The sequence below is a fragment of the Camelina sativa genome, chromosome 14, assembly GCF_000633955.1.
Source record: "Camelina sativa cultivar DH55 chromosome 14, Cs, whole genome shotgun sequence".
In the NCBI taxonomy this organism is placed as follows: Eukaryota; Viridiplantae; Streptophyta; class Magnoliopsida; order Brassicales; family Brassicaceae; genus Camelina; species Camelina sativa.
The window spans coordinates 10,545,491-10,559,672 of record NC_025698.1 but is presented as its reverse complement, the minus strand read 5'-3'; the positions used below and the strand labels follow the sequence as shown (position 1 = coordinate 10,559,672).

General features: G+C 40.6%; 4 protein-coding genes across 5 annotated transcripts in view; 1 reads left to right on the top strand and 3 right to left on the bottom strand.

The window, feature by feature from the left end:
• Positions 1 to 4,304, bottom strand: part of LOC104740857 (uncharacterized calcium-binding protein C800.10c-like) — a 9,710-nt gene extending 5,406 nt beyond the window's left edge. For both annotated transcript variants that reach the window (XM_019236172.1, XM_010461575.2), the window contains exons 1-9: positions 3,770 to 4,304; positions 2,103 to 3,342; positions 1,586 to 1,804; positions 1,274 to 1,497; positions 795 to 869; positions 550 to 621; positions 368 to 466; positions 195 to 266; positions 9 to 123 (exon numbers count right to left, since the gene is read on the bottom strand). In XM_019236172.1, the coding sequence (XP_019091717.1) occupies positions 9 to 123; positions 195 to 266; positions 368 to 466; positions 550 to 621; positions 795 to 869; positions 1,274 to 1,497; positions 1,586 to 1,804; positions 2,103 to 3,342; positions 3,770 to 3,916 (2,263 nt within the window). In that variant the 5' untranslated portion in view covers positions 3,917 to 4,304. The remainder of the gene's footprint in view (positions 1 to 8; positions 124 to 194; positions 267 to 367; positions 467 to 549; positions 622 to 794; positions 870 to 1,273; positions 1,498 to 1,585; positions 1,805 to 2,102; positions 3,343 to 3,769) is intronic.
• LOC104743439 (putative pumilio homolog 20) lies at positions 4,914 to 6,006 on the bottom strand. Its single transcript, XM_019235482.1, has one exon. It carries the CDS (start codon positions 5,808 to 5,810, stop codon positions 4,914 to 4,916), a length of 897 nt encoding a protein of 298 aa, XP_019091027.1. The 5' UTR covers positions 5,811 to 6,006.
• LOC104743438 lies at positions 6,353 to 8,500 on the top strand. The gene has a single exon (XM_010464521.1). The coding sequence runs from the start codon at positions 6,353 to 6,355 to the stop codon at positions 8,498 to 8,500; it is 2,148 nt and encodes a 715-aa protein (XP_010462823.1).
• LOC104740856 overlaps positions 12,015 to 14,182 on the bottom strand; it is a 4,484-nt gene continuing 2,316 nt past the window's right edge. The window contains exons 5-11 of the mRNA XM_010461574.2: positions 14,047 to 14,159; positions 13,870 to 13,953; positions 13,607 to 13,732; positions 13,198 to 13,326; positions 13,054 to 13,104; positions 12,797 to 12,907; positions 12,015 to 12,700 (exon numbers count right to left, since the gene is read on the bottom strand). Coding sequence (XP_010459876.1) covers positions 12,311 to 12,700; positions 12,797 to 12,907; positions 13,054 to 13,104; positions 13,198 to 13,326; positions 13,607 to 13,732; positions 13,870 to 13,953; positions 14,047 to 14,159 — 1,004 coding nt within the window. The 3' untranslated portion in view covers positions 12,015 to 12,310. The remainder of the gene's footprint in view (positions 12,701 to 12,796; positions 12,908 to 13,053; positions 13,105 to 13,197; positions 13,327 to 13,606; positions 13,733 to 13,869; positions 13,954 to 14,046; positions 14,160 to 14,182) is intronic.

The window sequence follows — 14,182 nt, the reverse complement described above, 5'->3', positions numbered from 1 at the left end:
ATCTATACCAAAAGGAAGCTCAACCAGAGAAGTGGGTTTCCCACGTACTCCATATTGTTTGCAGCGCTCATTCAAATTTTTAATCAGTTCCTCAAGGCCTGATTGGATGTGTTCAGTGCGCTCCTACAAGACAACCTTCAGCAAAATACAACTATGAATCACATTCAATTAACCAGCTAGCACGTGTGGCTTACCTTAACAACACTATCATCAAGTTTGCCTTCTTCAAATTTGACTATTGCCTGGTACAATTCCATTTTCTTCTCCTACAATTTTAAGGAAGGTTTATCATTATTTTTGAAGGGGACATCCAGCTTACAGACAATTCAAAGTAAGCCATGCTCCTGGGAAGATAATTCTAAACTACCTGTATATCACGGAATGTGGCCTCTTCAATAGTCAATTTAGAGCCAACATTACCAGACTTCTTGTATTTCTCCTCGTATTTTTTTGCTAGAGATTCAAGCTGGAGTACATGTTCATTATGTTAGGTAATCAAACTGGATCTCTAATACCATCATAAAAGAGGCTCAGCAACAGAAACTGTACCTCACGTTTATCACCAGATACTCTTTCTGTGATCTCATTGTACCGGTTGTCACATCTGCTTTTGTATAAAACCTATAACCATGGAACCAAAGGTTAGAGAACCAAACTGATTGTTAGTTTGTAGGAGGAACCTGAAGACAACTGCATTCCTACAACTTTTGAGATTACTTCAAAAAAGGCCAGATCAAACAACACATATAAAAATGATCGTAGTTCGAGCAAGCTGAAGAAGCAGAGATACTTACAAGTTCTTGCATCTTAGCACGGAAGAAATCAATTTTCTGCTTAGAATCAGCTATTTCTTTTTCGAGTTCATCCACCTAAACACCAAACACACACGAATTAAAAACGAGGCAGTCATATTAGTTTTTAAGTTACACTAGTAAATATCACATGAATAAAAGGTTGGGAGGAGATGTGATAGAGAAGGGAAACTCAAAAGACGATTAGAAACAAATAAATTATTCATAATTCTCAATGGCAGTTTAATATCTTCCATGCCAAATGAAATTAAGATTGACTACCACTTTCAATTATAAATTGTAAGAATATCTTCTAATCTTGACTATGGCTACGCAAATCCACAAATTTTCATATTAATGCCATAAGAAGGGGGCAAAAGATATCTTCAGCTAAAAAATGCAAAAAAAAAACTTTTAAATCACGATAACCAACGGAATTCACCACATTAACAAATTAAAATCAGAGAGAAACCAGAGAGTGCCTTTTTATCAACAGCAGTTGCTTCTTTAAACTTCGAGTTGAGTGACTCCTGCTCCTCCTTGCTAAGTTGATCCACCAGCTGTTTTTCCAACTCAGGCATTTTACGTTTCGGCTGAGTGGGCGGGACCATTCCATCACTAGAGGATAGAGGACCTGGCCTTGGAGGCTTTCCTTTGGGACCAGCTGGTGGCCTCAAGGCCCCAGGAGGTTGTTGCTGTTGGAAACCTACAATATTTGGTACATAAATGAATTAACCTAGTTTGGCAAAAAAAAAAAGAAAGAGGCAAGTAATACAGTATGTGCAATCGATTACCATGTGGATGTCCCCAGGATGCATTGCCATGCGGTGCCCCAGATTGACCAGGAGCGGTAAACATGCTCTCACTATGTATTATAGAGCTTGGGAACATTGGAGGAAGAGGTCGGCCCTCTCTGTAACGCTCCATTAAATAGACCGCAATACAGAACTCCCGCAAGGAGAGCATGCTGTCATTATCTTGATCAGATAAATCCCATACCTGCTTCAAAGCCTCTGTAACACCAAGGACCAGCATGACCACATAAAACATTCCGCAATATTCCCCACGGAAAATTAAAAGAAAATTCAACGTACTGTGCTACACGAACGTTATATCTCTATCGACCTATAATATAGTCTACACGAGGACCATACGAGTAAATACTCAAGATGAACCAGAAATGGCAGTTAATCAATATCCAAACAAATATTCAGAAGTGCCATTAAATTATAATCCCCGTTCACCATTGTAACAAGCTCAAACTGAACCACTGTTAACGGAGAAAGCAACAAAAAAATAAGTGTAGCCTACCTCTTGGAAGCCTCCAACTTAAGAACAGATTCCGAGCCTGGTTCCCTGTGATCTTCCCGTCCCTATCAGTGTCAACTTGCACAAAAACCTTGGTATATTTCTGGACATCAGCTGGAGTCATTTTTGGCCAAGGGGGTTGGGAGTGGACTTGGGGCCGGGGTTGTTGTTGGGAGTGAACTTGGGGCCGGGGTTGTTGTTGGGAGTGGGGGTGGGGTGGACGCTGGGCCAATTGACTGGAAGCTGAAATTCCAACTCCAACAGAAGAGCCAGGTGGACCAGAAGCCACACCTGAGGGAGCATATGGTTGCCCTGAATTTCCAGTCAGCTGATTCTGAACGCCAACAGCATGCTGGCCCAATGAACCCTGTTGTGGGATTGAACTTTGCCTAACTACAGACTGTGTGATCTCAGGGGCTTTGACAGTTCCAGCAGAAACAGATGAGATGCCCATTGTTGATGCAGTTCCCGTAGTATGTTGTTTTGGCTGCGTGGGAGCAACTGAAAAGACATCTCCGAAAAGTGAGTCAGAGGCAAACCCGTTTCCTGATGCAGCCAGTTCCTTGGGATCCTTGGCCACCAATTGATTGGATGGACCATCTGAAACACGAGCACCGAAAGGAGCAGATGATTCTTGGGGTCTGGCTGTAGTAGAGCTTGTTACAGCAGGTGTCATAACTGGCGTTGGTATATGATTAGCAGTGGAGTTAGGTGCAGTCAAACCATATGTTCTTTGACCCGAAGGAATTTGAGAATTCGTGTTCCCAGAGGGGCCAACACTTCTCCCGCTGAGCCAATCAGATGGCATAGGTTGGTTCGCAGGACGAGGTGCATTAGTCCCTCCAGCTGGCATTCCCTGGCTTTGAAAGTTTTGCTGTGGCTGTGGCTGAGATGGAGGCAGCCCAGTAAATTGGTTCTGCTGGCCTGGGACTACTTGTTGGTTACTGGTGGCTACAGTTCCACCCGTTTGAGGCCCTCTCGTACCAGCCGCTGCTGATGGCATTGATGTAACTCCCTGAGATTGTGTAGCAGGCAAAACTCCCCTGGGCTGTGGAGAGGGTGTTGCAGCAAGATTTATTTTGGGTGCAGGGATATTGGCTGAAGCAGGACTATAAATTGCAGCTTTTACTATCTCAGGAGTCAACTCCCGTCTACTTTGTGCCACTGTTACCAACTTTAATGCATTATAAAACTCAGCTCGGCCAAGGTAGCCAGCTTTTTTTGCATCTGCATAGGACCATACCTACAAGAGATAAAAACAAGTTATAGCATTAACAAACCCAAAGAATAATAAGAGCTTATATCCGGAGATGTTTTCTATTCTACATGTTAAAATTCAAAATATGCAGAATTCCCTCATTACATGCAATTTGATAACAGTAGAGTGAACAGAAAACACATTTTAGCGTTCTAATCTCAGAATATGTCAAAATGGAAGAGGAGAATCTTCATTAGAATCACATCAACTTGACTACAAAGCTCCAGAATGAAAAGAGAGACAAAATTACATCAGATTCACTACCAACGATCCAACAGATCAAAGATCCAATTCGAAAACTATACGAATTTTACAAGTATTCTCCACCGTTTTCTCAATAATCGCAAACAAATACTGCAACAAAAAAAAAAAAAAAAAGGAAACAGATGCAGATTTCGAAGAAGAAAGGAACCTGAGCAAGGACGTGTTTAGGCAAATTAGAGCCTTGGAAGAAAGCGACAGCCTCAGCACCACTGATATGACCATCTCCATCCAAATCTGCCCTCCTGAAATACGTATCGAACAGATCCTGGCCTCCCGTAAGCCTTGGCGCTGCCATTTTTTTTCTAAAGGGATGATCCGAAATCTAGCAGCGAAGACAGTGTCCAGAAGTTTTTCCGAACACGATCCAAATCACCGCATACGAAGAAAAACCCTAATTCATAAAAGGCTACCAAATGGGAGGGAGCGCAATCGTAGATCAGTAGGAGAGAGACCACCACCACCAACACATCGATTGAAATGGGATCGGGGAAAGAGGTGAGGAAGAGAGCGAGGACGGCGAGGAGAGAGGAGTAGTATGTATGAACAAAGGTCGATGATGATTCTCCGACAGAGAAACAATTTCAATTTTCCGGGATTTGAGATTGAAACCGGTACAGCTAGCGATGGAAGCAGCGATACGATTTTTGGGAAAGTTATGATTAAAAAAAAAAAATGTTTATTCAATACAATACAAATCCGTATAAAGAACCTCGAGATGCAAATAACAATACGGACACAGTTTCATCTAAAATAAATTAATATCTTTACTTGTTTTTTTTTTTGTCTGTCAACAAATTGTTAACTTTTCTATAACATTTTTTCCATGATAATATAATCCAAAAGAGATACAGATTATTAAAAGAATTTACTAGTGAGATCTAATTCTCTCTCGTGTCAAATTTGCATCACTTCAGCTGAAAATATTCACACTTTCTTGTCAAATGCCCATTCCCTATAGGTTTTTTTTCACCATTGTAATTTATATATATATAATTTGATTACAAATTTTACTATAGATACATCAGAAATTTTTTAAATCAAGAGTATGCATGTTGTCATATCATTTCTCACTTCGTTCAGATTAACTTAAAGTGTTTGATCAGACTCTAGTAATTACAAGAATATGAATTTTAACTTCTAATGGACTATATATATTCCCAAAAACAAAACAGAATTTGAACCGAATTTGGTTTATTTACCATCATCAATGAGTCAATGACAATCCTCCTTACAAGAATTAACTAACTAAGCAAAGATAAAATCTAAAGCTTTCGGCATATCAAAATTCACTGCTAATTAACTACTACTTTGAGACGGGCTATAAGCCTATAACATATCGAGTCCAAGATTGATGCAATGTTGCTTCCACCAGGCCTACGCAAGCGATGGAGAAAAGGCATGAGCTTATGCACCAAACCCCAAAACATTTCAGTACTAAACATCTCCTTTTGCGTGACTCTTAGTGCCTTTTCCACCACGAAATTCCCATACTCATTCCCCGCCAACTTCACCAACCTATCTCCTTTACACTTCATAAGCTCCTCCACTACCGCAACCATCGACTCCTCCGTCTCCAAAAGCAGCTGCACAATGTAGTTCCCACGTCTCTGAAACGAGAGATCAACACAATGGCCACGTAGTTTAACGACGATGTTGTTCTTGCAACGCAAGTCATTCAGTTTAAGCACGTGTTGCACCACGTAGTTCCCGTAAGCGTCGTTGCTTAGGGAGAGAGCGTTGTGCGCGACTACGTCAAAGAGCTTGTTTCTGTAGTAAAGATCTTCCGCGTCGGTTATGATGTCGTTGAGCGCGAGGCAACCGTGTCGGTCACGCGCTATGTGGAGCGCGTAGTGGAGAATGCGCTCGTACATTGCTTCTTTCTTCTCCTTGTCGAAAACTATCATCGCCCGTCTCGCCACGTACGACGCATACCTGTCGGTGATGATGTGGAAGAAGCAGCGCAAGATAGCGTCGACGAAGAATGTGTCCACGTCATCTGATTTCCCGAAAAGTTTCTGTATGCGTCTGGAGCCGTTCTTGTTTCTTGCGATCATCAAGAAGTGATCGGAGTCTGAAGTCAGCAACGACGCCATCGTTTGAAGCTCTCTTTTGTCTAACTTTGAGACCATCTCTTTAAACGGAGCCGCATCTTGATTAGTCATTACGTCAAAGATCCATTGCGAACGCATTTTCGATTCTTGATGAGTTAAGGCGGCGAGGGATGAGTTGGTTAAATGCGACGGAGATGATGAGGTGAATCCCGGAGGAGGAATCACGACGGAGATGCCACGCGGATAAGGAGGAGCAACTGCCGGATACTCTTTTGTGATGGATGCTCTTGCGCCGGCAAAACTGATAAGCCTATGGAGGTTTACACTAGAAGGAAGAACAGAGCAAGTTCAGCACGTGCGGACTTAGAGGGAGACAGGTGCGTTCAAAATAGCAACTGATATATTAAGTTTGTTTGTAAAATAGAAGAGGTTATGTTGTTTGTTGTGAAAACAAGAGACATATGAGTCTTCGTTGGGAGAGAATTGTTTCGAGCTGCGTCTAAAGTTTTCTAATTACATCCAGTTACTCTTTGTATCAAACATTCATTCGTTCACAGATAATAAAAAGAGAGTCTTCTTCTTATCAAATGGTGCGCTTGTGATCAAGATAGAAGTATCGCAGAAGATTAGGGTTACGAAATTGGGGCTTTTGTGAAGAATCGGAGAATCAAGAAACGAAGATGGTTACATCAATTGGGTCATCACCGGTGCGGGAACTATCGGAAGAGGAACAACACGATGCGTCTTTAGCTGATGTCTACGATCAATTGGGCGAGGTGCGAAGCTTTGGTTGCAAGATGAAGGATCGAATTGACACGTTAGGTTCGCAAATGGGATCAAGGATCGAATCTTTGGGAAACGAATTGAGGATTCGCGATCAGAAACTGGAGGATCTTGGAAGGAAACTGGATCTCGTCTTGAGTTCTTTACCCGGAATTGAGACGGTTCGTGAGGTGGGTGGCACGAGTCATTCAGAACCATCGCGTGTTCAAGAAAGTCAGAACCAGGTACATTTTTCACCCTCGGAACCATGCCGTAGTAGCATTAGGCCAGGGTTACGTGAGAACTTGGTAAAAAATGTAGAAATGGCTGTGTTTGATGGAGCGGGAGTTTATGGCTGGATTGCTCGCGTTGAGCGTTTCTTTAGATTGGGGGGTTACAACGACGAAGAAAAGCTCGCATTGGTGTCAGTAAGTTTGAGTGGGGAAGCATTGAGCTGGTATAATTGGGTGATCAACACAAGACAATTTGACAGTTGGGGGCAGTTTAAATCAGCTTTGATGTTGCGATTTGGGAACTTGAAGATTAGAGGACCTAGCCAAAGCTTGTTCTGTATACAACAAACTGGATCAATAGCTGATTACATACAAAGGTTCGAAGATTTATCATCACAAGTCACTGGACTCGATGAACAGAAGTTAAAGGGCATATTTCTTAATGGATTGACACAAGAAATGCAGGAGCTAGTACATATGCAAAAACCACATAATTTGGATGAAATGATGGCAGAAGCTAGAGCCATGGAGTCGAGTATCATGAGAAGAGTGGTTAAGAAGGAGTTGATGTTGGCAAATAAGGAGAATAAGGAGTCAAGTAATCAGGATTACAGAGGAAACTCTCACTATAACTCAAACTCCTGGAAGATGAAAACTATTGTCACGGACTCTGTACAAAACAATGATAAGCTGACACACAAAGTGGAGCAAAGGCCAAGGAGACACAACACAAATGCAGAGTTAAACGAGAAGAGAAAGAAGGAGATTTATTTCCGATGCGATGGACCTTGGTCAAAGGAGCATAAATGTCCAAACAGGGAGTTAAGAGTATTGACTGTTTTCAATGGATTTGAAGTGGAAGTATTAGACGAAAACAGAGAAGAAGAAGTGTGTATGGAGCAAGTGGGTGAATGCATGGCACTGTCTTTTCAATCATTTAGAGGAGTATATGGTCCTGCTACCACTAAAGTGAGAGGAATGATGGGCAAGGATAGCATAGTAATCATGTTGGATAGTTGTGCAACACACAATTTCATTTCACCAGCTGCAGCAAAAAAGCTAAAGCTTAAATGTAAAGAAGATCCGAACCTGAATGTCACCTTAGGAACGGGTATTCTGGTGAATGGATTAGGAGTTTGCGAGAAAGTGACATTTTCTGTTCAAAATCTTGAGTTCACTACTAATTTCATTGTTCTGGAGTTGGGACAAATTGATGTCATTCTTGGAGTGTATTGGCTAAGAACATTGGGCGATTGTAGAGTGAATTGGGAGAAGAATGAGATGTCTTTTATTCACAAGGGACAAATGGTGTCTATTAAAGGAGAATCTGATTTACTCATTTCTAAGATGTCATTAACGAGTGGGTACAAGATTCACAAGAAGGGTGTGGAAGTGGAGTTATGTAACCAACAACTATGTCAACCGGATAATACTCTACTAGATCCGAGGATTGAAGAAGTGTTGAACAAATTTGTCAAGGTTTTTGAGGTTCCCTCAGGTTTACCATCTATAAGAGGAAGAGAACATTCGATCATACTATTACCTGGACACAACACCATCAGTGTAAGACCCTATAGATACCCACATGCACAGAAGGAGATCATGGAAAAGATGGTTAAAGAGATGCTTGATTCTGGGATTATCAGACCTAGCCATAGTCCATTCTCAAGTCAAATTTTGCTAGTGAAGAAGAAGGACAACAGTTGGAGGTTCTGCATTGACTATCGAGCTCTGAACAGAGTGACAAAACCGGATAAGTTCCCAATTCCCATGATAGATCAACTCTTAGATGAGTTAAACGGATCCATGGTGTTCTCAAAGCTAGACCTTTGAGCAGGTTATCATCAGATTAGGATGAGGGAACAAGATATAGAAAAACGGCTTTGAGGACACATGACGGACAATATGAATTCCTTGTGATGCCATTCGGTCTTACAAATGCTCATGATACGTTCCAGTCATTGATGAATGAAATATTCAGACCGTATATGCGGAAGTTTGTGTTGGTATTTTTTGATGACATTCTAGTGTATATCACATCATTTGAAGAACACCAGAAGCATTTGATGATAGTAATGAGGGTCATGAAAGAGAATATATTATTCGCAAACAAGAAGAAATGCTCATTTTGCCAGAATCAGATCGAATATTTGGGATATATCATTTCTCGTGAAGGGGTGTCAACAGATCCAGTTAAAACACAAGCCATGTCAAGATGGGTCACACCTAAGTCGATAAAAGAACTACGTGGATTCTTAGGCCTCACAGGCTATCACAGACGCTTTATAAGAGGTTATGGTATTCTAGCAAAGCCACTTACTGATTTGACAGTTTTGAATGGAACCCAGAAGCTCAGTCAGCATTTGACAAGTTGAAACTAGCTATGTCTACGGCTCCTGTATTATCTTTGCCAAACTTTGAAGAAACATTTGTGGTAGAAGCAGACGCACCGGGATTTGGACTTGGAGCAGTCTTGATGCAGAACAAGAAGCCAATTGCGTATTTCAGTCATGGCTTAACGGCAAAAGAACAACTGAAGCCGGTTTACGAAAGGGAATTAATGGCGATTGTTTTATCCATTCAGAAGTGGAAACATTACTTGTTTGGGAGACATTTTGTGGTGCACACTGACCAAAAAAGCTTGAAATTTTTGTTGGAACAGAGAGAAGTAACCATGGATTACCAGAAATGGCATGTTAAGCTTCTGAACTACGATTTTGAGATCTTGTATAAACCGGGAGTAGAGAATAAAGCTGCAGATGGGTTATCAAGAATGACACAACCTCAGGGTGTGCTATTTTCACATTTATTAATGGCCTTGACGGTTCCTACAACATCTATACGAAGCCATTGACAAAGACGAGCAAATTCAGCAGGAGGTTCAAGATTGTTTGGCTGGTCAGAACAAGAATAAAAAGTACTCAGTGAAAGATGGAAGGTTATGGTTTAAGAACAGGTTAGTAATTCCAAAGAAATCTTGTTCTATCCCATTGATACTGGAGGAGTGTCACAACGGTTTACTTGGTGGACATTCAGGAGTGTTGAAAACAGTTGAGAGAATACAACAGTCATTTCACTAGGATGGCCTATTCTCTGACACAAAGAAGTATGTGGCAGAATGTGAGACATGTCAGAGACATAAGTATTCAACTCTCTTTCCTACTGGCCTACTACAACCTTTGCCAATACCACAGTTGGTGTGGGAAGACATCTCCATGGATTTTATAGAGGGATTACCAACTTCACAAGGTAAAAATGTCATTCTGGTGATTGTCGATAGACTAAGTAAATTCAGTCATTTTCTGGGTTTAAAACACCCTTTTGAAGCTGCGGACGTCGCCAAACTATTTGTTAAAGAGGTGGTCAAGTTACATGGTTACCCTGCCTCCATTGTTTCTGATCGAGGGAGTACCTTCTTAAGTGCCTTTTGGAGGGATTGTTTCAAACTATCAGGAACTAAACTCAAATACAGTACTGCATTTAACCCACAAACGGACGGTTAGACAGAAGTTTTGAATCGGAGCTTAGAGACTTACCTTAGATGTTTAACATTGACTCACCCAAAGACTTGGTATCAATAGTTGTCTTGGGCAGAGTTGTGGTACAATTCGTCTTATCACACTTCCTTGAAGACTTCTCCATTTCGGGTCATGTATGGGAGAGACCCTCCAGCTATTGTGCGATTTGAGGTACAATCAACAAAGGTAGTGGAGCTTGAAAGGATGTTGAAGGAACGTGATCTGATGTTAACACAGATTAAGAGACACCTCACTCATGCTCAACAACTGATGAAAAACAATGCTGACAAGCATCGTAGAGACGTCGAATATGAAGTGGGAATGTGGGTTTTTCTGAAGTTGAGACCTTATAGGCAACAGTCGGTGACCAAAAGAGCTTGTCAGAAGTTAGCAGCTAAGTTCTTTGGTCCATATGAGATTATGGAAAGAATCGGGAAAGCAGCTTATCGTTTGAAACTTCCAGACGGATCGAAGATACATCCGGTGTTTCACGTATCCCAAATCAAAAAGATGTTAGGTGACCGTCATCAGGTTATTCCTCTTCCTGATCTATTCAACGAGAACGAAGAGATGATACTCGAGCCAGAAAAAGTATTGGGGACTCATTACAATATTAACGGAGTATTGGAAGCATTGGTCAGTTGGAAGGGTTTGCCATAAAAAGAGAATTCGTGGGAAGTGTTTAAGGAGTTAAGGAAACAATTTCCAGATCTAGCGCTTGAGGACAAGCTGCATTTTGAAGGGGGGGTATTGATAAGCCTCTGCAGGTTTACACTAGAAGGAAGAACAAAGCAGGTTCAGCACGTGCAGACTTAGAGGGAGACACGTGCGTTCAAAATAGCAACTAATATATAAAGCTTGTTTGTAAAATAGAAGAGGTTATGTTGTTTGTTGTGAAAACACGAGACATATGAGTCTTCATTGGGAGAGAATTGTTTCTAGCTGCGTCTAGAGTTCTCTAGTTACATTCGGTTACTCTTTGTATCAAACATTCATTCGTTCACAGATAATAAAAAGAGAGTCTTCTTCTTATCAAAAACGGAGATGGTGCAAAGCATTGAACATTGTCGACGTTGAAAAAGGATCGGCGTGTGCCTTGTAAAACTACGTTAGTTCTATAGAATGCAATCGTGTAGGAGAGTTTGCTGAGATTTGTGAAGTAATGTGATTCGTATTTATACTACCTGTAAACTGTAAAGGGTTCCTACTAAGAATTTTATTTCATATCAAAGCTGCATTTTGAAGGGGGGGGGGAGGTATTGATAAGCCTCTGTAGGTTTACACTAGAAGGAAGAACAGAGCAAGTTCAGCACGTGCGGACTTAGAGGGAGACACGTGCGTTCAAAATAGCAACTGATATATAAAGCTTGTTTGTAAAATAGAAGAGGTTATGTTGTTTGTTGTGAAAACACGAGACATATGAGTCTTCGTTGGGAGAGAATTGTTTCTAGCTGCGTCTAGAGTTCTCTAGTTACATTCGGTTACTCTTTGTATCAAACATTCATTCGTTTACAGATAATAAAAAGAGAGTCTTCTTCTTATCAAAAACGGAGATGGTGCAAAGCATTGAACATTATCGACGTTGAAAAAGGATCGGCGTGTGCCTTGTAAAACTACGTTAGTTCTATAGAATGCAATCGTGTAGGAGAGTTTGCTGAGATTTGTGAAGTAATATGATTCGTATTTATATTACCTGTAAACTGTAAAGGGTTCCTACTAAGAATTTTATTTCATATCAAAATTGATTATTTAATCATATTTTTTGTCAAAGGGTTCATGTATAAAATCATTTTTAATAATGTTAGTCATTTGATGTAATTCAATTTCAAAAAGTCCGGAATCTACTTTTCAACTATTTTTAGTTTTTATCCAAAAAGCTTCAGTTGTAAAAGCTGCTCGTAAAAATCGTTAACTTTTATACAATGGACTTAAAAGGACACTTAAATAGAGAAACTAAATATGATAATACGGACATCTTTATAAACCAACCATGCTTCGTATCTAAAAACCAAGCATCAGCATCGCCAGTACCAATGCCGTGCCATATGAAGATGCAAGAGAAGGAAGAGGCCGGAGGTTCTTTGTCTCCACATTTCTATGTGTTTTTAAGAACTCCTTCGTGAGGTCAACTTGGCAAGTTCAGGTCCGGAGTTGTATGTGCGATGTTCAGATTCTGAGGGACTGGGATAACACGTGTCGGTGGATGTTCGGGCTTCTTCAGGGCAAGAACGACTTGTTTCTCAGACATTATGGCCTCTGTTGTCTTTCTCTTCACCACTCTTGTTTCTTCTGCAGGATTGCAAGAGTTTAAGCTTCCCTTTAGCCTCTCATGCTGCTGATTTGATCTGTCAACCATAGTTTGACTGGTGACCAAGGAAGTGCTGGTTGCGTTTGGATCACCAGTCATTTTCTCTCCACTTTGTTGTCTCTGAGCCACTGATTCCGTGTTGGGCTGAGCTGTCCAGTCTGTTTTTGGTACCAACTGCTTCCTGCTCTTCTTCATTTTTGTTTGATCCTTTAATGAAGCAGAAAATAACCAAGCAAAGTAAATTGAGCTTCCTGCTCTTCTCAGACTATGAGGTAAAAAAATAGGAAAATTCTATTTAAGTACCATCTCCTTCCCAAGGTTCCCAAACAAAGCTTTTTGCCTCTCTTTTGCCCGGCAAATTGCACGCTTGATCCCATGATTATCCATTAATCTATTTGGCCAGAGTTCAGCCAGCTGGAACATGATTAAACCCAAAAGAATATTCATAAAGCTCTATTAAACCACCTGGAATTTTACCTAGGTCTATTTAAGACATGAGACAGAGGTTGAAAGCAATAAAAGCCGAACAGCAAAACATTCGGAAACGGAGAAGAGCTTACATTGGCATATAGCTTTCTTATTGGTGGACCTTGATCTTCTTCATCCAGTCCCTGGTATACCAAAAAACAGGAAAACCATTTTGACTCTAGTTTTGGGTATAAATGATTTTGCTTGGCAGAAATTCGAAAGTAAGTCATAATTACCTCAATAAAGATATCATATAGATGACACAATTTATCCTCCAACGCCGCATCCATGACAAACTTCTTCAAAGATGGCTTTTCTACAGGGTCATGAAAATCGTCTGATGTTCCACCTTCTGGTTTAGTTTCCTGTCCGAAAAAAAATGATAGTGCAAGATATTTAAAGAGTATCATAGGTGCCTCAACATATTAATAGGAGGTGGTAAACAGGCTACAAAAGGCGGATTGACCCACCGGGAAGGCGGGAACACAGAAAACATAAGAATGAAGGGCTAAATTAAGAGCCAGGGGAGACCATTATCATTTATCAGAGAGAACTCCATTAATCATCAATGTTAATGACAGTTCTAAGAATCTAATAAGATAGAAAAGCCATGGATGGAAGAAATTCTTAGAAGAGATAGAGAACCTGCGTTTCCATCAAAGAAACTTTCGCTTTTATCATATCAAGAACTTCATTGTTGATTTGCTGGAACCTAGTATCCTTTTCTCGGTTTGCAGAATCGCCCATATCAATCATGATTTTCAAGTTCCTCTGCAACAATAAGCATTACGAAGAGTAAGATTATTAACTTCTCTCAGAAACCCATATTTTGTTTACTTTTACCTGAAAAGAAGATTTTTCAACTGGAACCTAAACAGACTCAGTATACAGGAGACAGAAAAGATTACCTTCAGTGACCTAAGCTGGATTAGGTGACCGACAATGCTCATAAGACGGTTGATTAACTCTGCCGTATATTTCCCTTGGCTTGCCTGCTTCCACAAAAGCATTCTAGTCTTTAGTTTTTTCTCATACCATTTCAAGTTTCAATAAAGTGAGAAGAACAAATAGAAAAGCTTTAGTACCGCTATCCTAGCAACTTTAGCAAGTTTCAGTTTTACATCTCTTGGCAATCTCCTCTTAACTGCCAGGGATGAGGTATCAGCTTCTTGATTCTCATTGATAGCAGGAGGCCTTGCTGCTTATAAATCATAAATTACT